At 42.0% G+C, this 24,125-nt stretch overlaps 1 protein-coding gene across 8 annotated transcripts in view; it reads left to right on the top strand.

Moving 5' to 3' along the window:
* Positions 1-24,125, top strand: part of SPAG16 (sperm associated antigen 16) — a 1,122,606-nt gene that overhangs the window by 751,200 nt on the left and 347,281 nt on the right. For all 8 annotated transcript variants that reach the window (XR_008847220.1, XM_056536059.1, XM_056536060.1 and 5 more), the window contains one exon: positions 17,013-17,078. Coding sequence is in view for 7 of the 8 variants with exons in the window: in XM_056536059.1 (XP_056392034.1) it covers positions 17,013-17,078 (66 nt within the window). In the remaining variant the exon portion in view is untranslated. The remainder of the gene's footprint in view (positions 1-17,012; positions 17,079-24,125) is intronic.

Genomic DNA, 24,125 nt, shown 5'->3' with positions numbered 1-24,125 from the left:
TTTATAAAAATCAAATGAGAACCCACCAGACCCTGGGGCAGAATTCCCCGCACATGTTCTCAATGCTTCTTGGACTTCCCCCAGGCTAATCCCCTCATTCATTTTCCTCTTCCCCTCCTCATTTAAACTTGGCAGAACTAAATTTTGTAAGAATGTTTTAATCTCCGAATCTGATTTTACCCCTTCAGATTCATATAATGTTTGATAATACTCCATCGCTATCTTCCTTATCTCCTCTTGATCTGTTACTATTAATCCCTGCTTATTTTCTAAATTAGTAATTTCTGTATTTTCCCTTTGATTTTTTATTATACCAGAGAGCCACTTATTGGATTTCCCCCCTTCCGCATAGCGTTTTTGTCCCCAGAAAAAAATACTATGTTGTGCCTTCTCAAGCATTAACTCTTTATATTCTTTTTGCGCTTGTTCCAGTTTTCCCCAGTTCTCATCTCTGGCATCAGTTGCATAAACTTCCTCCAATTTTTTTATCTGATCTACCAAGTTATCTTCTTTCCTCCTTACTTTCCTCCTAAACTGGGTTATATTTCGGGATGTTCTGTCTTAAAATCGACCATACACTTGTATAATTGTTTCATGACCAGACTAGATACATGCCCTCTGGAAGTAAACTAAAAAAGTTCCTACTGAATGAGAGCAAGCATGGGTCTTTAACATCTGGAGGAATTGATTGAAATAACAAATTAGAATCTTTCCATTATGCAGTGAAGACACTTTAAATTCTGGAACACACTTTTAAATGTGTAATTTCAATGAATGCTGAAATATCCCATTGGAATTATCCATTAAGGACACATGTTCTCCCTGAATGTGTCACTCACATTTATTTGAAGGGTTGGTATATTGATATGCACAGCCAACACTTCTATAGAAGCAGATGGCTGCCACTCCCAAGTAAGACTAACTATATACTGTAAGAAGTCAGATTATGTTTTTTTTTCTGATGGATGAGCAGAAACGGATTTTTGTTACATTTTTTTAATTATTTTTTTTTTAACAAGGGGGGGGGGGAAATAAACTCTATCAAGAACAATAACATGTGGTATGCATAGACTTTAAAGTATGTAGAAGGTATAGTCATCTTCCAAGTTCTTTACAGCTGGAGTCACCATTGGAATATAATATTTTACCTGATAATATCTCTTGGGTACATGATCAAAAGTACAGCTAATTTATAAGTGATCACAAAATGTTAACCTGCTTTCCCCCACCTTTAAAATATCATAAGATAAAGGGAGCCTGTCACATTGAACATGCAGTCTGTTCGGTCAGTATCAAGTTAGGGTGCATTCACACCACGTTTTTGCAATACAGTTCCCATATACATTTTCAATGAGAAAACCGTACAGAACCGTATTGAAAACCGTATGCATTGACTTTCCATTGTAAACCGTATGCCAAACGATGCATCAGGTTGTGTCCGTTTTGCATCCTGTACTGTTTTGTCATTTTTTTTTCCCGTACCCCAAACCGTAGTCTACCACGGTTTTTGGTCCGGGTGAAAAACTTGCACTTTTTTTTCTGTTGGAATTTCAATCTAACAAGTGAAACTTTTTATTCAAAATGGAGTGAAATGTTAAAAACGTATACTTTTTTTTACTTAAAAAACGAAGGCAACCGGACATAATTTTTCAAACCATATATGGTTTTTATCTGTATACGGGTTGAAATTTGTACACACGTTTTGGTACAGTTTAGTCAGGTTTTGAGGAATCTGTTTTTCATCAAAAACCTGATACGGTAACTGTATTGCAAAAACGTGGTGTGAATGCACCCTTATAGGGCAGGAGGAGATGGGCAGATTGATATATAAAGTTGAGGGAAAGGATTCAGTGCAAATTGTAATTTATTCATCTCTATTTATTCAGGGCTTAGGAGTCATGTAGGAGGTCTGAACCACTGATTGACAGTAATTTCTGTATGTACAGAGAAGGTTTTCAGTCACTGATTAGGACCACCCACAGCACTCCTAACCCCATAATGAACAGATATTTTTAATTAATTTAAATTATTATTTTAAATATTTTCCCACAGCATAATGTATCAATGTGCTTAGCTCCTGCTGTTCTATAGCATAATGCCAGAGCTGTTTAAACAGCACATTTACCATATTTTAATAAAATGTTTCCAAGAAATCTCTGATTTTCTCCTTGTAGTACTATGATGGGTTAAAAAAGGGAGAATTCCTCCATCTTCTCATGGTAGGTTAGATGAGCATGGATAAACCTTCTCTATTTTGTAAAGAAATGTTCAGTCCTTTATTTCTTCTTATTTCATGTCAAGTTACTCACATTATAGTTCTGAATTGGAATATTGCCTCTGCTTTGTAGAAATGACCAGCACCCCAATCCATTTGTATTCATTTATTATTAAATAATGTACCACATAAGGTTCTCCATGCGGCCCTGCATAATGTATTTATTTCAGAAGGCATCAAAACCAAATAATTCCAGTGTTGAGAGAGATCCCTTTAACCACAGATAATCTACCAATTCACGGACATTTCAGTCATCCCATCTCAGCTTGAATTCCAAATGGGCATTGGGACTCTTCTGTTTTCTTTATGTAATAATGTCATACATCTGATTATTACCAAGCTGACAAAGGTCAAAATGACCGAAACGTCAATGAATTGGTATACTATCTGTGGTTTAAAGGATCTCTGTTAACACTGGATTGATTTGGTTTCAATGCCCTCGAAAATAATACATAATGCACAGCAGTAGGGAGATTCTCATGTGTCACATTATTTACTAATAAACAAACTGAAGTGGATTGAAATGCTGTTGATTTCTACATACTTGATATTGAGCCTGACCTATCTTCACTTACACCCGTATTATCAATCAGTGCCATCCATGGTTATATTGTGCTATTACCTTTGCTATCTCTAGGTTTTCTGGTTGTATCCATTTTTTTTTCTTCGAAGCAACACTTGACTACCAGTGGGAAAATGCATATGATTTGAAGTGTTCCTTGAGTTACTGAAGACGAGTCCCCTTTTGGTGGTTTCTTCTGATAAAACAGAATGCTTTGAGGAAAAAGTAGGAGTTAGTGTGATCAGTGAAAAGAGATATATTGCTTATTTTCTGCAAGAGGTTTTGGAAGGAGGGACAACCCACTTCCCATGCCATAAATTTGTCAGAGGGATTTAAATTTGGTACAGGCTGTTATTAAATTTGGCTAGAGAGACCAGGCTATTAAAGTCACATTTCTTGTGCACTAGTCTAAAATAGGTTTCTAACTAGTGTTTGTTAATTGATTTTTGTATCTTCTCCACCCATCTAAAATGGTGCTATATCTGAGTCTTGGTTTTATCAATCCCGGGATGTGTAACATTTTGGTTGGTACACTTTTTATGACCCAGTTTTGGAAACATACAGTGAAATCTCTCCAAAGACGACCTCTTGGAGAAGACCTCTTATCCAGACCAGATTTAGAGGATTCTCAGTCCACCATATTATGCAGAGTGGCCATATGATTTGAGAAGACCAGTGCTATAGAAAATCACTTTTCAATGCAATGTTGTTTGCTCTTCTCAAAGAGGTTTAACTATTTATAATGAGAAGGAAGTGACTTGTTCAGCTCTAAGACAAATAGTGTAGTGAAAATCCAAGTACCGTATTTTTCGCCCTATAGGACGCACCGGCATATAAGACGCACCCAATTTTAAAGGTGCAAAATCTAGAAAAAAAAAGATTCTGAACCCAACAGTGGTCTTCAACCTGCGGACCTCCAGATGTTGCAAAACTACAACTCCCAGCATGCCCGGACAGCCGTTGGCTGGGAGTTGTAGTTTTGCAACATCTGGAGGTCCGCAGGTTGAAGACCACTGGTAGGAGGTAATACTCACGTGTCCCCGCCGCTCCGGACCCGTCACCGCTGCCCTGGATGACGCTCCATCGCTGTCGCCGCGTCCCCATGGTGTCCCAGACGCTCCGGGCGTCTTCTTCCCCGGGATCCACGCTCTCAGTCGCCGCCATCACGTCGCTACGCACACCGCTCCTATTGGATGACAGGACAGCGTGCGTGATGACGTCGAAGGAGAGCGCCAGCCATGCAGGGGATCCCGGCCCGGAGCAGACATTGAGGAGGCAGGTAAGGTCCCTCCCGGTGTCCTGTAAGCTGTTCGGGACACCGAGATTTCACCGTGGTGGTCCCGAACAGCCCGACTGAGCAGCCGGTTTAGGGTCACTTTCGCTTCAGACGCGTCTGAAGTGTTAATACAGGGCATCACCGCGATCGGTGATGTCCTGTATTAGCCGCGGGTCCCGGACATTGATGGCCGCAGGGACCGACCCGATAGGTGTGTATTCGCCTTATAAGACGCACCAACTTCCCCCCCCCCCCCCCCAGTTTTGGGGAAGAAAAAATGCGTCTTATACGGCGAAAAATACGGTAATCTTCCACTGTTAAAGGGGTTGTCCAGGATTAGAAAAATGCTGCTTCTTTCTTGCAAAAACAGTACAACTCCTGTCCTCAGGTTGTGTCTGGTATTGCAGTTCAGCTCCATTGAGAGGACTGGGACTGAGTTGCAGTATTGCACACACCCTGTGGACAGGAGTGGTGCTGTTTTTGCAAGATAGAAACAGTGTTTTTCCAATCCTAGAAAAACCCCTTAACCTCTGCAGCAGGCCTGTATTTGCAATATTGGGAAACAGTAAATATTGATAATGAGTTTAGATGTTTGCAGAAAAGACTCATATTTTCTCTTCTATTTGGATCAGGTGTTGGGCTTTTCAGTTTCCCTTCTTGTCCATATGTGGAAAAATCCATGGTCTCTGCCCTGCATAAACTCTGGTCTACAGAGAATGATAGTAGGAATGGGAGCTTGAATAATTTTTTCTCCTCCTTACAGTATGGCTTGGGTTCATGAAAAAATTACAACAAATTGCAAGTAGTACCATAATAAAAAAAAATTAGTATTACAAGACATCCAATGTTAAAGGAGCTGTAGCGGCGCCCCGCCAGAATGCAGGAAGGTGGGTGAAAGTTTATTTTCATTTATTTTGCAGCCCGGGCAGGACGGAGCAGAAGTAGTCTGCACTAGACTACTTCTTTAAGGAAGGGTTTTAGACAATAGCTTCTCAAACATAACCAGTCTCCTACAAGTATTACACACTGATACATTTGCTATAATTGAAAGCTTTTATTAATTGGAAATGATTTATTTATTAAATAAAACTGTATACAGCATAGGTATTGTTTATAGTTGATGTACAGTAGAATCTCCCAATAGCAGACACTCACAGGGAATAAAAAAAAGTGTTGAGATGTCCCCTATTGGGAAAGAAGGCTCAGAAATCTTTCTAAATGACAGAATACTAAAATTACCTAAAAAACACAATAAAAAGCAATATTACTGTAGAATCTCCTAATGCCGTTTAGTCATCCCTTATCAACCCCCTGTACCATTTCATCCCCCTTTATTATACCCTGTTCCGCTTTATTCCTCCTGTACCTTGTGCAAAATCATCCCCTCCTTACCCCCTGTGCTACATAATTTCCCTTTGATCCCATCTGTGCCAGGGCGGGGATGATTTGCCACAGGGGGAGTAAAGTGGCACAGGGGGATAAAGGGGGATGAAATGTCACAGGGGGTGGTAAATAGGGGGTGATGAATTTGCACAAAGGGTAATAAAGGGGGAATGAAATAGCGGGTGAGGATCAAGGGGAAATGATGTCTTGGAGCATGAAGGGGGATGACTTGGCACAGAGGGAATAAAGTGGCATGGGGGGGGGGGGCAAATGATGTGGCCGGCAAACGTACAGAAGCAGGAGACCACTGATTACACAATGGGCTTCTGTGCTGGGGCTGCAGGGGGGTGCAGCAGTGGCCAGGCCACCCTCGGAGCCTTGGCCCCTTAATGAAGTATTGGCTGTACCCCCTCCCACCCTCTGATGGCGGTCCTGTACAAGGTAGGGCCGACACATAAGCCTGGTTGTCCCCTATTTAAATGTTTTTTTCCCTATAAGGGGTGTGTCCACTATTCGGAGATCGCAAATACATTGTCTTATAGGAATCTGCCGGGGAATTAAAAACTGTCCGCTATTGAGAGGTGTCCGCTAAGGGAGATTTTACTGTGTATAATTATGTAATGGTAATACCTATGCGTTTAAACTCCCTCTAGTGCAAGCCACAGAAACTAGCATGTTACCCTTCGCAGTAAAATTCTGTCTTTATGGTAGATTTCAAGCACCGGCAACAGAATTTTGAACCAATTTAGAAAAGCAAAATGTGATCTAAAGGTAGACATTCACTTTAAAATGTTATTAATTCTGTATATAATTTTAGCCTTTGTCTCATGAAGTCATGTCTGATCTAAGGAACTAACTTTGCATCTGACAGAAGAAAAAAATGGGATTTACCATAGAGACAATACAGAGCTCCAGTGCCCTCTTCTTAAATTTTGCCCATGGTGAAATGGCTATTGCATTGTGTATGATAGGAATTCCAAGTGCCTCCACTACAGAGAGAAGAGAGTTCACTTTTATCTTGAAAGTACAGGATCAGAAAGGAAAGAAAGGACTTTTTTAGTTTACCTCTTTGTTCATAAAAGATTTATTCAAGAGTTACGCTGGTTACTTAGATCTGATGTCGTCTCATGTGGAACTATGAAAGGAAATTTCCCAGCAGTCCTGCCAAGATTAGTAAATAGTGTGCACTGTATACATTTTCAAGCTCATAATGCTTCTAAACAAGAAAACCTGGAAGGATTATTTGAGCTTGATGTACATAACTATATTTCCTATAGGAAATGCAGGTCTGTGATTCCAGAATCTGATGTCAATGTGACATTGGAGACCTGATTATAAATATATATATATATATATATATATATATATATATATATATCAATATATATATATATATATATTGATATATATATATTGATATATTATTTAAAAAAAAATACATATATATATATATATATATATATATATATATAGATATATATATATATGTATACACACACACACACACACACACAGTGGGGCAAAAAAGTATTTAGTCAACCATCAATTGTGCAAGCTCTCCCCCTTAAAAAGACGAGAGGCCTGTCATTTTCATCGTAGGTATACCTCAACTATGAGAGACATAATGAGAAAAAAATCACATTGTCTTATTTTTAAAGAATTTATTTGCAAATTAAGGGGGGAAATAAGTATTTGATCACCTACAAACAAGCAAGATTTCTGGCTCTCACAGACCTGTAACTTCTTTAAGAGTCTTCTCTATCCTACACTCGTTACCTGTATTAATGGCACCTGTTTGAACTTGTTATCAGTATAAAAGACACCTGTCCACAACCTCAAACAGTCACACTCCAAACTCCACTATGGCCAAGACCAAAGAGCTGTCGAAGGACATCACAAACAAAACTGTAGACCTGCACCAGGCTGGGAAGACTGAATCTGCAATAGGCAAGCAGCTTGGTGTGAAGAAATCAACTGTGGGAGCAATTGTTAGAAAATGAAAGACATACAAGACCACTGATAATCTTCCTCAATTTGGGGCTCCACGCAAGATCTCACCATGTGGTGTCAAAATGATGACAAGAACGAGGAGCAAAAATCCTAGAACCACACGAGGGGACCTACTGAATTACCTGCAGAGAGCTGGCACCAAAGTAACAGGCTACCATCAGTAACACACTACGCCGCCAAGTACTCAAATTATGCAGTGCCAGACGGGCCCCTCTGCTTAAGCCAGTACATGTCCGGGCCCGTCTGAAGTTTGCTAGAGAGCATTTGTATGATCCAGAAGAGTATTGGGAGAATGTCATGTGGTCAGATGAAACCAAAGTAGAACTTTTTGGTTAACAACTCAATTCTGAGTTGCATCCAAAGAACACCATACCTACTGTGAAGCATGGGTGTGGAAACATCATGCTTTGGGGCTGTTTTTCTGCTAAGGGACCAGGATGACTGATCCATGTAAAGGAAAGAAGGAATGGGGCCATTTATCGTGAGATTTTGAGCGAAAACCTCCTCCCATCAGCAAGGGCATTGAAGATGAAACGTGGCTGGGTCTTTCAGCATTACAATGATCCCAAACATGACACTCGGGCAATGAAGGAGTGGCTTCATGAAAAGCATTTCAAGGTCCTGGAGTGGCCTAGCCAGTCTCCAGATCTCAACCCCATAGAAATCCTTTGGAGGGAGTTGAAAGTCCGTGTTGCCCAGCGACAGCCCCAAAACATCACTGCTATAGAGGAGATCTGCATGGAGGAATGGGACAAAATACCAACAACAGTGTAAAAACGTTGTCATTGCCATCAAAGGTTATATAACAAAGTATTGAGATGAAATGTTGTTATTGACCAAATACTAATTTTCCACCATAATTAGCAAACACATTTTTAAAAAATCAAACAATGTGATTTTATGTTTTTTTTTTCTCACCTTGTCTCTGTTAATTGAGGTATACATATGATGAAAATTACAGGCCTCTCTCATATTTTTTAGAGGGAGAACTTAAACAATTGGTGGCTGACTAAATACTTTTTTGCCCCATTGTATGTATGTATATATATATATATATATATATATATATATATATATATATATGTATAAATGTGTGTATATATATGTATATTTATATATATATATATATATATATATATATTTGTGTGTCTGTGTATGTATCTGTGTATATATATATATATATATATAAATAAATATAATGTTGTAAATTGTCAACATGTCACGTAGGAAAAAGCTATGATTGAAAAATATGTAAAAAAAAATCTGAATGTAGAGATGTGTTTAAAGGGGTACTCTGCCCTTAGACATCTTATCCCCTATCCAAAGGATCGGCACCGCGGTCATCTGGTGCACGGAGCGAACTTCGCTCCGTGCCTGATGACTAGCGATGTGACGTAACGCACGGCCATGCCCCCTCATGACATTACAGCCACACCCTCTCAATGTAAGTCTATGGGAGACTTGCATTGAGGGGGCATGGCCGTGACGTCACGAGGGGCGTGGCCGGGACATCACGAGCCTCCGGAGCTGCAGCCATCGTTCTAAATGAATGCCAGGTGCTGCAGGGAAATCCTAAATGGGTCATTTCAACATCAATGCTTATCCTCTATCCAGGCTTATTGTCAGACCACTTGGACTTCAACCAACATAGAGTATGGGAGAGAGTTTTTCCCTAAATGAATGTAGTGCTGCATGCTTGAGCTCCAGTGTTCAGTTTATTCTCTATGGGCTTTCTGAACCTAAAGCGTACCTGTCAGCACTGAGCCAACTCACACAATGCAGCCGAATTTGGAAATGGTCTCTGATCATGTCCAACCTTTTATTTCTTTATATATGTTTTTTTTTCCTATTGCTGTAAACAGCCCTGTTCTCCTGCACAGGCATTAGCCGTTCTCCTTAACTCTATGGGTTATCTCAGGCAGTGGTTATACTTGCCCTCACAACTGTAAATCATCCAATATAATAATGATCAAATAATGCGTCACAACTGCAGAACCAGTCTCATATGTCACCACCCATTCAAGAAAGGAGCCAAAAAGCTCAAAATAGTGACAAGATATGGAGCAGCCCATCGGGAGGCATGCATCATAAAAATAGTCCCAATCCAAAAAACAACCCAACAAATGGTAACAATCAGGGTGCACGGGGAGGAGGCGAAAAGCAGCCTCCACATCAGATTTGGCCAACAACGCACCCCGACCTGACGGAATACTATCGTTAACCGAGGAACTAACCTGATGGGAAAGGTGATGAATCAGGTGGAACTTCCCCGCCTCCTTCTTAGGAACCAAACCCAAGGGAGAAACCCTGAGATTCAGGAAAGGAGCAGAAGGGAAAGGGCCCTCCATCTGACCCATAGACTCCTCCCCCGCCAACTTCTCTCTCAGAACCTCAGGGTGATCCCTGGCGGACTTCAGGTTAGGAGCAAAACGAGGGGAACAGTCAAACAAAAAAGAGATGAAAAAAAAAAAAACAAACGTAAACTCAAAACGCAATTGCCCAGCCGCCTCCTTATTAGGATACTGGTCGAGCCATGGCCCCATCGTGACCACACTCACCGAGGTCCTTTTGGTCACTTGACGGCCGCATGAGCACCCCCCACAGGAGGAGCATTCATGCTTGTATTAGCACAACCCAAAAAATCTGCAATGGCCCTGTCCAGCTGCAGCAACCCCGAGCTGAAAGGGCGGCACCTTAGTAGACAACATGAGCCGCAGCCACACATCTATAACCTTAACACCCCAACCCATATCAGGTTGAAGGGCCAGACGCCTCCTGAACTCCTCGTCATTTCACCTCCACCCCGTACCGCCATGGGACTTGTAGGATGAGTAGATCATATCTTGGTAAACAAAATGTTCCACACAACGTTCTGGCCCATCACACAGCCCAAAACACTAAAAGCTTGGAGCCAATTAGACATAGTTTTTGCCCCTTTAGGCCTGCGGTCAAAAGACCGCTCGCCCAAAGCCCTGCGCTCCTTGTCAACCGTATGCTGATCTGCAGAAATAAAGGACCAAATATCCACGTACCCATTACCCCAAATCTTCTCCTTAACTTCCTCAGACAAGTGACAACTCAGGGGACTAACACCACAAAAGAAGGTATCCTTCAGCACACTAGCCTTGGGGAGGGGAGCAGGAGCAGTATCCTGCACCTCCAGGGCTCTAAGAGCCGGCACCAAAGTAGAACCAACACCAAGCCCCAGAATAGGAACCCTCACCAGGTCCAGAAGAGGTAGCAGGAACTGGAGCCACAGGAGGAATTTCACCACTGCTGGGTGCGCGGGGCAGAGGCGCGCTGGCAGCCGCCAGACTACGGGAACTCTGCCGCCGCTTGGAACCGCGCCGGGGACCATTGTCAGAGGACACCAAGGAGCTGGAGGATACCGAGGAAGAGGATGGAGACCTCCAGCGGGATGAACGGGAGTGCCTGCTCCAAGCTGAGGAACGGGAAACTCTGGAGGACCCGTGGTGACGACTCCTAGACCCAGAGCAAGAGCGGTGGTGACCGTGTCTGCGCCCCACCCTGGACCTAGAGGTGGATGAGCAACAGGAGCGGGTGTGACAACACTCCCTGCCCCTGCTGCTAGCCAGAGGGGCAGGAGGAAGAGGAGCCGCTGCAGCAGCTACTGCAGCAGAGGCACTTGCAGCAGAGGGGGGAGGGGGAGGCAAAGGCTGCAAAAAGAGAGCCGGAGCAGGAGCTGGGGCACTCACTTGCCCTGCTGTAACCTCCGGAGACGGAGGAAACAGCTCAGGCGAGACATCAGCAGGCTGGGGCACCGGAGCCTGCCGGGAGGAAAGGAGGTGGGGGCAGGCACCTGTGTCGGCGTGACCGCTGACTCTCCGGAGGAGCCGGAACTCACGTTCGCACTCATGCTGGCAGTAGGGAAGTGAGAAGCCTGGGGGAAAGAGCCGGAAGAGGAGGGGAGCTGAGGAGAACGCAGGTGCGCAGACGCAGCAGCCGCACGTGACCTACCACGGAAAGCCGGAGGGGCCGTGCCGCCGGGACTGAGCCTCGTAGGAGGTTGGGACTGCATCGAGGACCGCCTGCCTCCCGAGTAAGACACCGGCGCCGTAGATGGAACCGGAGGGGAGGAGAGCTCCACCAACAAGCGGGCGAGCCACCCCACACCCTCCCATTCCACATGAGCACGAATCTACTCAGCAATGTCCATCCTGCCGGCAGCACAAAACTCCGGCTCTAGGGATAAAAATGACAAAAGGGGGAGGGGGACCTTCACCTATAAATGAGGGGGAGGGAGCTAAAAGCCCAGGAACACCATAAACACCTCTGATAGGGCCATACTGACTGGGTGCTACCAAGTCCCGTTGCCGGGCAGATTACCCAAGAGGGGAGGGGACAGCCTAACTCAGGAGGGGGATATTAACTCATAACTGCTCAGCAGTCAGGGGATAAGACAGTTATGCACGGCTTATCCCTCCATCCTTACAGCTCTCCCCTCTGTTTACTCTTGCAGTAGCTACACAGAGAAGGTCACTACACACAGCTCAGCTATACAATATCAGTTCTGCTGCGTGCCCAGCTCAACCATACACAAATTCAGCTCTACTGCATACACTCAGTTCTACTGCACGTACAGCCCAGCCATACACACACTCAGCTCCACTACATGCACTCAGCTCTACTGCATATACTTAGTTCTACTGCTCACACTCAGCTCTTTTACACACACACACACACACACACAGCTCTGCCATACATACACTCAGCACTGCTGCATACAGAGCATAGCCATACACACTCAGCACTGCTGCACAAACTGCTCAGCCATACACACACTAAGCACTTACACACACTCACACAGCTACAGTACATCTCTCCAACTATCCTTCCCCCACCTCCGCCATGTTTTCACCAGTTATGGAGAGAGGCTGCAGGCTGTGTAGGAGATGGCAGACACTGCTGACAGCAACTATGTCTCTGTCTTCTCTTCCTACTGCATTAGTAAAAGCAAATCCAACACTTCCTGTGTTTCCGATTGTGCAGAAGTGTTGCCACAGTCAGTATGAACATAGAGACAGGCAGACAACAGGTATTTAAATGTACCCTAGTGGGCAGAACTTAAGAAACAATTTTTTCTATAAAAAAAGAAAATACATTTAATGTAAACAAATTGGACATTCAATACATCTTCTGATCACGTTACTTTTCGGGCTGCAAAGATTTCCCAGGATTTTTACCCCCTTAAGGACCCATTTTCATCTTAGGGACTCAAAACAATCTTCGTTTTTGCACTTTAGTTTTTTCCTCATCATCTTCTAAAACATGTTTAATTTTGCACCTACAGAGCCATATAAGGGCTTGTTTTTTGCATCACCAATTGTACTTCGTAATGACATCACTTATTTTATAACCTTATCTGCAGTGGAAAAAAATATATATTTGTGGCGTGAAATGAAAAGAAAAAGCACCATTTTGCTAATTTTTAGGGCTTCCGTTTCTACGCAGTGCACTTTTCAGTAAAAATTACACCTTATCTTTATTCTGTAGGTTCATACGGTTACAGGGATACCCAATTTATGTAGGTTTTATTTATTTTACTACTTTAAAAAAAACTACATGCATCAAAATTTGTATGTTTAAAATTGTCATCTTATGATCCATATAACTTTTTTTTTATTTTTCCACATATGGGGCTTTATGAGGGCTTATATTTTGCGCAGTGGTCTGTAGTTTTTATCGGTACCATTTTGTTTTGATGGGACTTTTTGATCACTTTTTATTATTATTTTTATGGTATATGAAGTGACCAAAAATTCACAATTTTGTACTATGGCATTTTTGTTACATGTACGCCATCGGCCGTGCGGTTTAGCTAACCTTATATTTTAATAGTTCGGACATTTACGTACACAGTGGTACCATATATGATTATTTTTTTATTACATTATTTTATTTAAAAATAGGAAAGGTGGGTTTGATTAAAATTTTTATTGGGGGGGGAGACGGCTTATTCACATTTATGCTCTTATTTTTCTTTTCCACTTTCAACTTTTTTTTTTAACCCCCTTAGGCTATACATGCAATCTTTTGATTGCATACCCTGTTCAGTGTTATGTCATAGCATAGCATTGATCATTGTTACCGGCGCTCTGCTGCTCTAGCCTGTTGCGTAGGCATGGAGCAGTAGATCGTCGATCAGATGACGAGGAAGCAGGTGAGGACCCTCCCGTCATCTGAGCTTCTGGGATAGTTTTACTTTCAGTTTAGATGCCGCGATCAACTTTGATCGCAGCGTCTGAAGGGTTAATGCCAGGAATCGGCCCGATCGGCTGGGCCGGCATTAGCCGTCGGTCCTGGCTGCCCGTAGCAACCGGGACCCACAGGCTTTAACCCATGCTCTGTTCATGAGAACAGGTACGCCCTCTGTCCTTAAGGACTCTGGAACGGGGGCGTACCCATACACCCTTTGTTCTTAAGGGATTAAACATCCTGCCAGACAGATAGGTGAATAGGATGGTCAGTGCGGGAGACAGGATATCCCCATAGGATATAAGGTCAGGATAAGAGGACAGGATATAATGTTGTGATATGAGGACAGGATGGTAGAGGGCAGAAAAAAGTTTGTGTCAAAAGAAGAATTTTTGTCTAATAAGGTATATTACAAACTTTCTTTTATGCATTTGTACTATTAATCTATGTAAAGTTTGTTGAAATGATAGTGCCTATTAAAGGAGTACTTCCCTTCAAAAACATTTTTTTTAAATCAACTGGTGCCAGAAAGTTAAACCGGTTTGTAAATTACTTCTATTTAAAAATCTTAATCCTTCTAGAACTTATCAGCTTCTATTTGTCTACATTTTTATGCTTTACACCAGCAAGCTGCTATATAATGTAGCTTACAGCATTAGTGTCATTAGAAATTTTTTTTACATGTCAAGCAGACATGTCAAAAGTTTTTGACTGTATAGAGTTTCACTCAGTCATAAGTTATTAGCCAGGGAAGCAGATGACATTGCACTAAAGTCTTTGCAAAGATATGGCTGGATCTCTCAGCTGGTCAGGGAGCTGAGCACAATACTCCCAGTTTCCCCACCTAATAACTCACGATCGCAGGGTGAGACCTGGTGTAATCAACAACTTTTGACATGTTTGCTAAACATGTGAAAAGTTGTTTTTGATGACAGGGACACTTTAAATCTATAGTTAAATCTCTATAGTTGTTTTAAAACATTGTGAACAAATAATGTACGTAGTGTGTGTATCTTGGCTTGGTGTGTGCAATGGCCATGACTAAGATTGTCTGAGCACAATCAAAGCACGTTAGTTTCTGCTTTATGTAATAACATGTGTAACGTGGATGTCTTTAAAAGTGTACAAAGATGTTAAGTAAAATTATGTTATTAAGACCTGAGCTAGTGTGAAAGGCGACTAATATATATATATATATATATATATATATATATATATATATATATATATATCTCCCCAAGGGAAGACTGAACTGTTGCTGTGTTTTGTGTTTGACTTCGTGTTTGACTCATAGTTTAAACCTTTTAGGTGAAATTGTGCCCCTCAGCTGCTGTAGTTGGTCAGTATCTTCTCTTACCTCTAGAGGCACACTATGTGCAAACTAATGAGATTTTGTTGGGAAAGCTAAATATGACTGTTGACTTATCTAATGGATAAAGCATTAAAGGGGCACTCCATCCCTAGACATCTTATCCCCTATCCAAAGGGGCTGTGGAATCCCTGACATCCGGTGCACGGAGCGAACTTTGCTCCGTGCCGGATGACTGGCGATGCGGGTTGGAGGCTCGTGACGTCACAGACGGCAGTCACGCCCCCTCCCATAAACTTGCATTGAGGGGGCACGGCCGTGACCTCACCAGTGAGGCATGACTGTGACGTCACGAGCATCCGGCGCTGCACCCGACGCTCTAAACAAATGCGGGGTGCAGCAGGGAGATCGCAGGGGTCCCCAGTGTCAGGACCCCCGCGATCAGACATATTATCCCCTATCCTTTGGCTAGGGGATAATATGTCTAGGGGCGGAGTACCCCTTTAAGCTAAATTCTTACAATGGGCAGTGAAGGCTCCCTTCTAGTCTTAGATTCAGCGGTCCCAGACCAAACGGAAACCATTACTTTAATTTGCTAATGAAGTGAGTAGGATTGCTGAATTATAAAGCATTTCGAGTAGGGTGTTTGTTTCACTGTGAACTATAATCAATAGTTGATAAAGGAAAGAATTTGCTGAAAAATAAAGGCTCTGTGGTACACTGTAATTCTAGTTGTGTATACAGTAACTAAATCCAAGTTGTGTATCAAGGATCTATTTAATGGTATTCTCTAAATGTATTTAATGTGTAACAGGCCATTTTGTAGAGGAAGTATGAATTATTGAAATGTAATATTTTATTCCAGATGAATGCGAGCTAATAACACCCACCAGGTTATTAATTTGTAATGATATATTGCATTCATTAAGTGGAGACAAAAGCTTTAACAAATTTACTACCAGATCGTACCATACTATACAGGATATACGTTTAAATCCATATGGCCTTCTGTTATAAGGCCATAAAAAAAGTATAGAGAGCTATGGAATACATTCTGTGGTGTGAACTTATTTTGTAGTATAGACACTCAAGAATTGACAAGCATCGCCAGCAGTTTTTAGGAAGAGGAATTTACTAGTACCTTTATAATGTGATGCCGTTCTGTCAATAAATCCATAACAAGATTATAGGACTGGACAAACTAACAATACAGCATGAAAAACTGTCATTGGATTTAATGGCACAGTCAATTTATCTGTTATATAACTCTGCACGTAGAGAATTGTCTTGTGTAGTGGAAGAAATCTATGGTTTAAAGGAAATAGGTAATCAGAAAACAACCTATTGTTTAAATCAACTTTTTATGTTAATGCCGACCCATCAGCAGGTTTTGGGTGTAAAGTAAGGACATCGCTGTATAGGGCTCTTAACTGACCCCTCCAGCACCGAGATATCGGTTTAAAAATATATGCACATTAGGCTTTCCAGGACTTCTGCAAATGTCTGGTATCAATATCAGGACATCTATGTATCATAAGCCTGAAATCTTGCAGTTTTCAATCTGGCCACTAAGCCTAATAATAAACTTCCTATTCTGTAAAGATCACTTTTCAGCAGTCTCCTTATCATTATTATATGCAGGAGTACATTAAATGGTGCCACCAGTATAAAGATAGGATAGGGTAAGTTATTTACAATACATACTAATCACAGATTCTCTCCTGCCCATAATGATGTCGGCACATTTGATGCCTAGAACACTCTCCCATAGAAATGAATAGGGAGACCTCCAATCTGTTGTGCCTATGTCTTTGAGACTTCACATAAAACATATCTCTAAATGTTGTTAAAAGCAGCCCAGGAAAGATGAATGTACCCATAATAATATACTTAAAGTTAAATTGAAAAAAAATTAGAAAAACAGATCAATTTAAGAATGTATGCATCTGATCCTTACCTATTGTGTTATTTTCTCTTTCAGGGCATGTGTGCTCAGACCTTCTATGGACACCTCCACTCATGCAACTATGCTACATTCAACTTGAAGGTAAGTGACCCATAAAGTCTAAGGAAGTGAAAGGGCTTACGATGCTTTATCTGTCGTTGTTGTTAGGCAGCTTGCTGAAACAGACATTTTCCTCCATTACTCTTTCCCTAATGTAGACCGGGGAAAATAATCCAAACCCCTTTCCTGTCCTAAAAACGTAATAGACTTAACCTTGAACAACATTCTCAGTAGCCTCCTATAAAAACATCCAGATGGGCATCCACTACAAAATGACAACCTCTACACTATAGAACTAACTAGTGGGAGGAATCTTTTCACTTCCATGGTAGAGATTACCACTAATTCCTCCCTCCATGATACCTTACAGTATAGTTTGTGCACAAACCTGGTATATTAATAATATATCTTTATATTAATAATAAAATGGTGCCTGCAAAGGATCCTATGACTAGAACCAACTATACATGATACTTGTAAAAATAACTCATATCGTTATGTTTAATACTGGTTTGCAGGGGTGAGGCTTGCCATTTGGAAGTATGTAGCCGATCCGGTTTGCTTTACTAGACCAATATAACCATTGCACAATATGATCATACTTTAATAATAGCATTTTATTTCTGACAATCATTGTAATATATGTTTTTCTATGAAGAGGATTCATCGCACAACCTGTATTTTGCTTACTGGGTGTTCAGGGTAAAATAGTACCTCTGACAATGCTATGGAACGTGAGCTAACCACTGACTTCATATCTCTTAACCATTCATCTGCCTTATTGCAGTAGGATTACAAAATGACAGTAAATGTTTTTTGATGTGTGATCCACCGCTCCTACAGAAGAGCCTCTGTTTCCAGCAGATCTGTATGACAAAACTGTTATTTTTACTGTTGATCTGAAAGAATGTGTTTTAGAAATGATAAGACATATTATGAAAGTAAATTAGTATAAAAATGATGCCTGCATCTATTATTCTGGGCGATGAGGAAGGGGTTTGGGAATATATAATTACTGCCATGCAAATCAATTCAACGCAGCGGGCAGCCAAGCTGGCTGAACCTTTAATATAAATATGTTCATTTTCGAATCAACACAGCAGGTTCCTCTTTGGTTGTAAAGATGGCTCTGCTACACATTTCAATAATGTAAAGCTGCGGAGATCCCATGCTGAAAATATCATGGCCATCTCTCATATATCTGTTCTGTACTATGGGAACGGAAATTTAAAACTTGGTGAACAATCTGTCTTTTTATCAATGGTCTATGAACTGATCTAAACCACTTAAAGCGTACCCTTCAGATCCAACAAAAAAACATGTTTTGTAATATATCACTCAGTACCTAATCCTGACCATGCACATGTAATTTTTATGTGTCTAGCACCTTTATTTATTTTTTTATTACACTTTTAATTTAGCTCACTATTCTGAATCCTTCTCAAAGGGAGGGGTGTGGCCTCACTATGCAGGTCTCCGCCCCCTCCCTCAGTATGCTGTCTGCTCACATCTCCCCTAGCATTAGCAAAACTACAACTCCCAGCTTGTCCTCACTGACAGTAGCGGGCACAAGCTGACAGTGGGAGGATTTTTCCTCCATCCTTGAGCCCATGATGTGTCCATGACATAGGTGATGACGCATGGACACAGCAGGACTAGTATGTGTCCAAGCAGGCAGGGGGGTCAGTTCTTTGACTGGCTTTTTCAGTATGAAATCCTGAAAATTTTCTAATGAAAGCAATTGCAAAACCTATTGGTTTTGCATGCTTTACAACATAACAAAAGTTTTTGTATCTGACAGTGCCCATTTATGGCAAATTAATGTCAAATGTCAAGGCTGGAGCTTATTGTGAAGTTATTGTTGAAGTTTTATTAAGAGGGCATTAAAATAGATGGACAAGTGTACCTGGCTAGGTACAGTTTGTCTTGTGCAAAGATTAAATTAAAGAGGTTTTTTATGTAACTAATGCTTAATTGCTAATAGAGAGGAGCAAAATGTTCTCAAATCTGCCATTTTATTCATTTTAGATTCAATGGCTAATTCAGATTTGTACAAGAGTAGGGACTCCTCTCCAAAAACAAGTGTCTCATTCCATGAGCAGGAATTTCTTTATTGTATGCCTTGTTACTCAACTAAATTTCATCAGATAATTTTGGGAAACATTCCTTATACCAATGAGATATGAGACCTCTTTAGAGAGAGACCCAGACTAAACAAGACTGGCCTTCTATTGTCCATCACCTTTGCCCTGACATCAGGCTGAAGTTCTGTCTGTCTCTCAGAGCCATCAACCAGTGTGTCTATTGAACACCAAGCTGCTTTTTGCACGAGTGGTCTTATCTCAGCAAGAGAATGCCATCCCTGCTCTAAAATCCCCTGGTTTGCCAAGTTACAGCTTCATAAACCTTGAAGGCTCTTTACAGGGCACAGTGAAAAGGAGAATGGTTAAATGAGCCAGTGTGTATACAGAATCAAAAGGAGGTATTCCTCTTACAGTCTATACTTTGAGGTTGTTAATGTTTACTGCTCAGTAAAGATTCACTGGACTGTGTACAGAATGCCATGTCCAAAGAATGTTGGTAAGTGGCAGTGCATACAGCATTGCTCCTTAGCTCCGGGTAGCACACATTTGATGTATACTGAGCAGCAAGATATATAGTTCAGTGTTTCTCAACCTTTTTAAGCTAAGTACCCCTTAGTGTTAGAAGTTCTAACCAAGTACCTCCAAAAAAGCAATCTGTTACTAAAGTTAACAAAATAAGGCTGTGCTTGCACAACCATCAGAGGCCTTGTTTTGAGCCTTTGTTGGCATTTCCTTTAGTTTTGGTGGTGGGAATAGTGAGGTATGGGATCCACTGGGCAGTGTTGGTGTTTTTTATTTTTGTGAAGACCTTGGCACTGCATCATGATTTCTGCCCAGGTAAAAAGAAAAAAAGGCATTACATGTCTGCCTTTCCCATTTATACCCAGGATTCTACATAGTATGTAGGTCCCCTTGTGCCACCAACATTGTATTTAGGTCTCCTTGTGCCTCACAACATAGTATTTAGGTTCTCTTATTGCCCTCCCCACATCTCCCGATGCAGACACCATGATACAGTGATACCGTAATGCCTGCATTAGAAAACTGAGGTCCTCCGCTTCCAAAGAGGAAGTAACAAAACAAGAAGCTAATGGCTCTCTATTTCATCATACTTTTAAACTGTTTGTGGTTCCTAAGGATGCAGACACTGCCAGAATAGATATCTGAGCTTCAGTGAGGGGATAGTGGGCTGGCATGCTCATGCAGTAAGTATGTGAGCTTGAAAATGAATGCCCTAGCAACCAGCAATAATCCTCACTTTGAGGCATGTACCCAGTAGGGTACACGTCCCACGGGATAACAACTGCTATTATGCTGTATTCCTTGCTGGACCATCAGCAATTAACCAAAAAAGGGATTTGTACTAATACAACAGTTTTTTATTTAATTTTGGAATGAATTTGATTTGTTCTGAATCGCTTCACTCATCTCTAACTGCTCATAATGAAAATTCAAAGTTCTAATGTACTTTGTGTTTCAATTATTCATAATTTTCAGTATATTTGTTTGCTGTCAGTAAATGAGAAAACTCTTACAATTACTTCATAGGCAGAAAACCTGTACACACAATCCTTATTTTTTCACTGAGAAGTGAATTCAATTGTATTCAGTCTAGGCCAGTGTTTCAGTGTTTCTCAAGACCCCCCAACAGGTCATGTTTTCTGGATTTCCTTAGTCTTTTACAGGTGATATAATTATGGTCAGTGAATCAGGTATCACCACAGTTATATCTACTGTAAACGAATCCTGAAAACATGACCTGTTGGGAGGTCTTGAGGACCGCGCTTGAGAAACACTGCTCTGGGCAATGCTCTGTGAGCTAAACAGCCTGGACTGTATTTATGGGTATTCTGCCTCCTATGTTAACAGAGAGAGTTGCTTTTAAGACTTCTTATTTTGAGAAATAACTATGCTGAATAAAACCATGTATGATACTGGAAAACCACTTTGATTGGTGATAAAAAAAAAATAAAAAAAAAGTTTCTTAAAACCACAACCAAGTCATGAATCACTAATAATTTTTTGTAAAGTTCATTATGTATTTTGATTGGTTCATATCATTTAGTAGCCAGAAAATGTGTTGTATTTTAATTTAAAAGAATCCTCTACATTAACCACATTCAAAAGTAACTGCCCCCCCCAGTTACTGAATCAACCAATTTATAGTTCCTGACACAAACTAAGTTTAAAGGGGTATTCCGGGCAAAAGCATCTTATCCCCTATCCAAAGGATGTCTGATCGCGGGGGACCCGCCACTGGTACCCCCGCAATCTCCCTGCAGCAGCCCGCATTCTATGCGTAGCTGCGTCTGAAGTTTCTGAAACCTCCGGGCTTCCGAGACTGGGACGTGACGTCACGCCCCCTCCATTCATTTCTATGGAAAGGGGCGTAACCGCCGTTACGCCCCCTCCCATAGAAATGAATGGAGGGGGCGTGGCGCGACATCATGTCCCCATCTCGGAAGCCCAGAGGTTTCAGAAACCTCAGACGCAGCTACGCATAGAATGCGGTAGGACTGGGCGGTATGGCCAAATATGTGTATTGCGGTATTTTTGTAACTTATGGCGATTCCACAGTATATCACAGAATATCCACAGAATACCCCCGATATTCCTATGCTGTATCCCTATGCCTGGCCTGAAAAAAAAACTAACGCATGTTCCGACGTCGGCCTTGCGCTAGGGATGTGAACGTCGGACAGCCATCAGTCTATCACAAGGCCGCAGCGATGTTCTGCCTCTACCAGTGATAGGCTGAGCCCACTGTCATGTAAGAAGCCGGCTTCGTACATGACAGTGGGCTCAACCTATCACCAGCCGACGCGGAACATCGCTGCAGCCTTGTGATAGGCTGACGGCTCTCCGATGTTCCATTCCCTGGGAAGCAAGCCCGGACCGACGAATTAAAGTTTATTTTGTTTACCTTTTGCAGCCCGGGCATAGGGATACAGTATAGAGTAGTGGGTTTGCAATCTGCGGACCTCCAGATGTTGCAAAATTACAACTCCCAGCCGTTGGCTGTCCAAGCATGCTGGAAGTTGCAGTTTTGCAACATCTGGAGGTTGAAGACCACTGGTATAGAGTGTCAGCACCGGCTTCCGCAACAAACAGGAGGAGGATGAGGAGGGCAGCGCTTGCGGGTGACATGTGAGTAGTACCCCGATGGTGACAGCGCAGCGCTGGGCTAATAATTAATTGGGGGGGGGGCAGAACAGCGCTCGCAGCTCACATGTGATTAGTTCCCCAATGTGGGGACAGCACAGTGCTGATAATTATTCATTCCGAGGGGGAGGAGCCAAACCAGTATTGCGGTATGGGTTAAAAATCATATCGTGCAGCACAAAAACTTCGGTATTCGGTATGAACCGGTATACTGCCCAGCCCTAAAATGCGGGCGCTGCAGGGAGATCACGGGGGGTCCCAGCGGCGGGCCCCCCTGCGATCAGACATTTTATCCCCTATCCTTTCCATAGGGGATAAGATGTTTTTGCCCAGAATACCCCTTTAACTTCTTGTTTCCAGATAGAATATTTGGGTCCAGTCCTGTTTCTGTGGAATCGCCATAAGTTACAAAAATACCGCAATACACATATTTGGCCATACTGCCCAGCCCTACCACATTCTGTGCGTAGCTGTGTCTGAGGTTTCTGAAACCTCTGGGCTTCCGAGATGGGGACATGATGTCGCGCCGCGCCCCCTCCATTCATTTCTATGGGAGGGGGCGTAACGGCGGTTATGCCCCTTCCCATAGAAATGAATGGAGGGGGCGGGACGTCACGTCCCAGTCTCGGAAGCCCGGAGGTTTCAGAAACTTCAGACGCAGTTACGCAGGGAGATCGCGGGGGTACCAGCGGCGGGCCCCCCGCGATCAGACATCTTATCCCCTATCCTTTCCATAGGGGTTAAGATGTTTTTGCCCAGAATACCCCTTTAATTTCTTGTTTCCATATAGAATATTTGGGTCCAGTCTAATAAAATAGCTTTCTAGATTCTGTTTAAAATGTGTTGGCATTTTGTGCTTTATTTGCTGTTAAGCTGTGTTTTACAGTATATGTGGATTCAACAAAGAAAACTGGTTTTACTGGACATGGTGCTAGACCCAACTGTTCTTTCTGGAAGCATGCAATACCCCTTCCAAGCCAGCAGAGAGCCTGGGCACAGTCCATAATATAACAAGATGCTGTGACTAACCATTTCCCTGCCAACATTTTATAGGAGCACATTGTGAGCAAATCTGTTTGATGTTGTGCAGGTTTAATTTCTGGAAGCCATGTTAATCCTAAACATCACATAAGCAACAAAAATATCAACACATGGCTATGCATCAAAGACATGTAGAAAAAAAAAGAAAACATCTGGAAGTAGATCTAGGATCTTCTTCAATGAGGAACCACATTACATTACTTTAAGTCCTAGTTGTTATCGCACTAACAAGACAATAGTGCAGTATTTGTCTCCATAGTACTTAGTATTAACCCTCCCCAAGGAGGAATGGAATTTTTCAATCTGGTTTCTAAGACGCATTAGCTAGTATAGTCACCATTTGGCAGCAGGTGCACTACAACTAAGAAGCATGAACATAGCCAAGGGTCAAAAAATGAACAACCAGGATGCAGCAGGCTGGAGGATGAAACAGAATTTTTAAGTAATTATTATGTTTTTTTTTTGCTTCACAGCCAAATAGCAATTTCAATAAAGTGACTGACAGCAAGTCGTGAACAAATTACACAAATATTATTGTCATGTGACCTACATGGGATTTGCTGACGCTTGACTCGCATGTCACAATGTTACCCCAGAATAAGGTTGCTATTAGATGGTCCAATGCGTGTTGATCCCGTAGATTGGTGCTTGTTTATAGAGGCTATCTCAAGGCTCAACAGTCGTGTGGGCAGGGTTGCACGGACAATTGTTGGATCAGAACATAGGAGAAACTGCATCACATGTGAATATACTCTAATAAAACTAACAATGAGCTACAGAATCCTTTTACACCCACCAAACA

Source organism: Hyla sarda, chromosome 8, assembly GCF_029499605.1.
Source record: "Hyla sarda isolate aHylSar1 chromosome 8, aHylSar1.hap1, whole genome shotgun sequence".
In the NCBI taxonomy this organism is placed as follows: domain Eukaryota; kingdom Metazoa; phylum Chordata; class Amphibia; order Anura; family Hylidae; genus Hyla; species Hyla sarda.
Note: the sequence above shows the minus strand (reverse complement) of the source record. Positions and strands in the feature narration are given on the sequence as shown.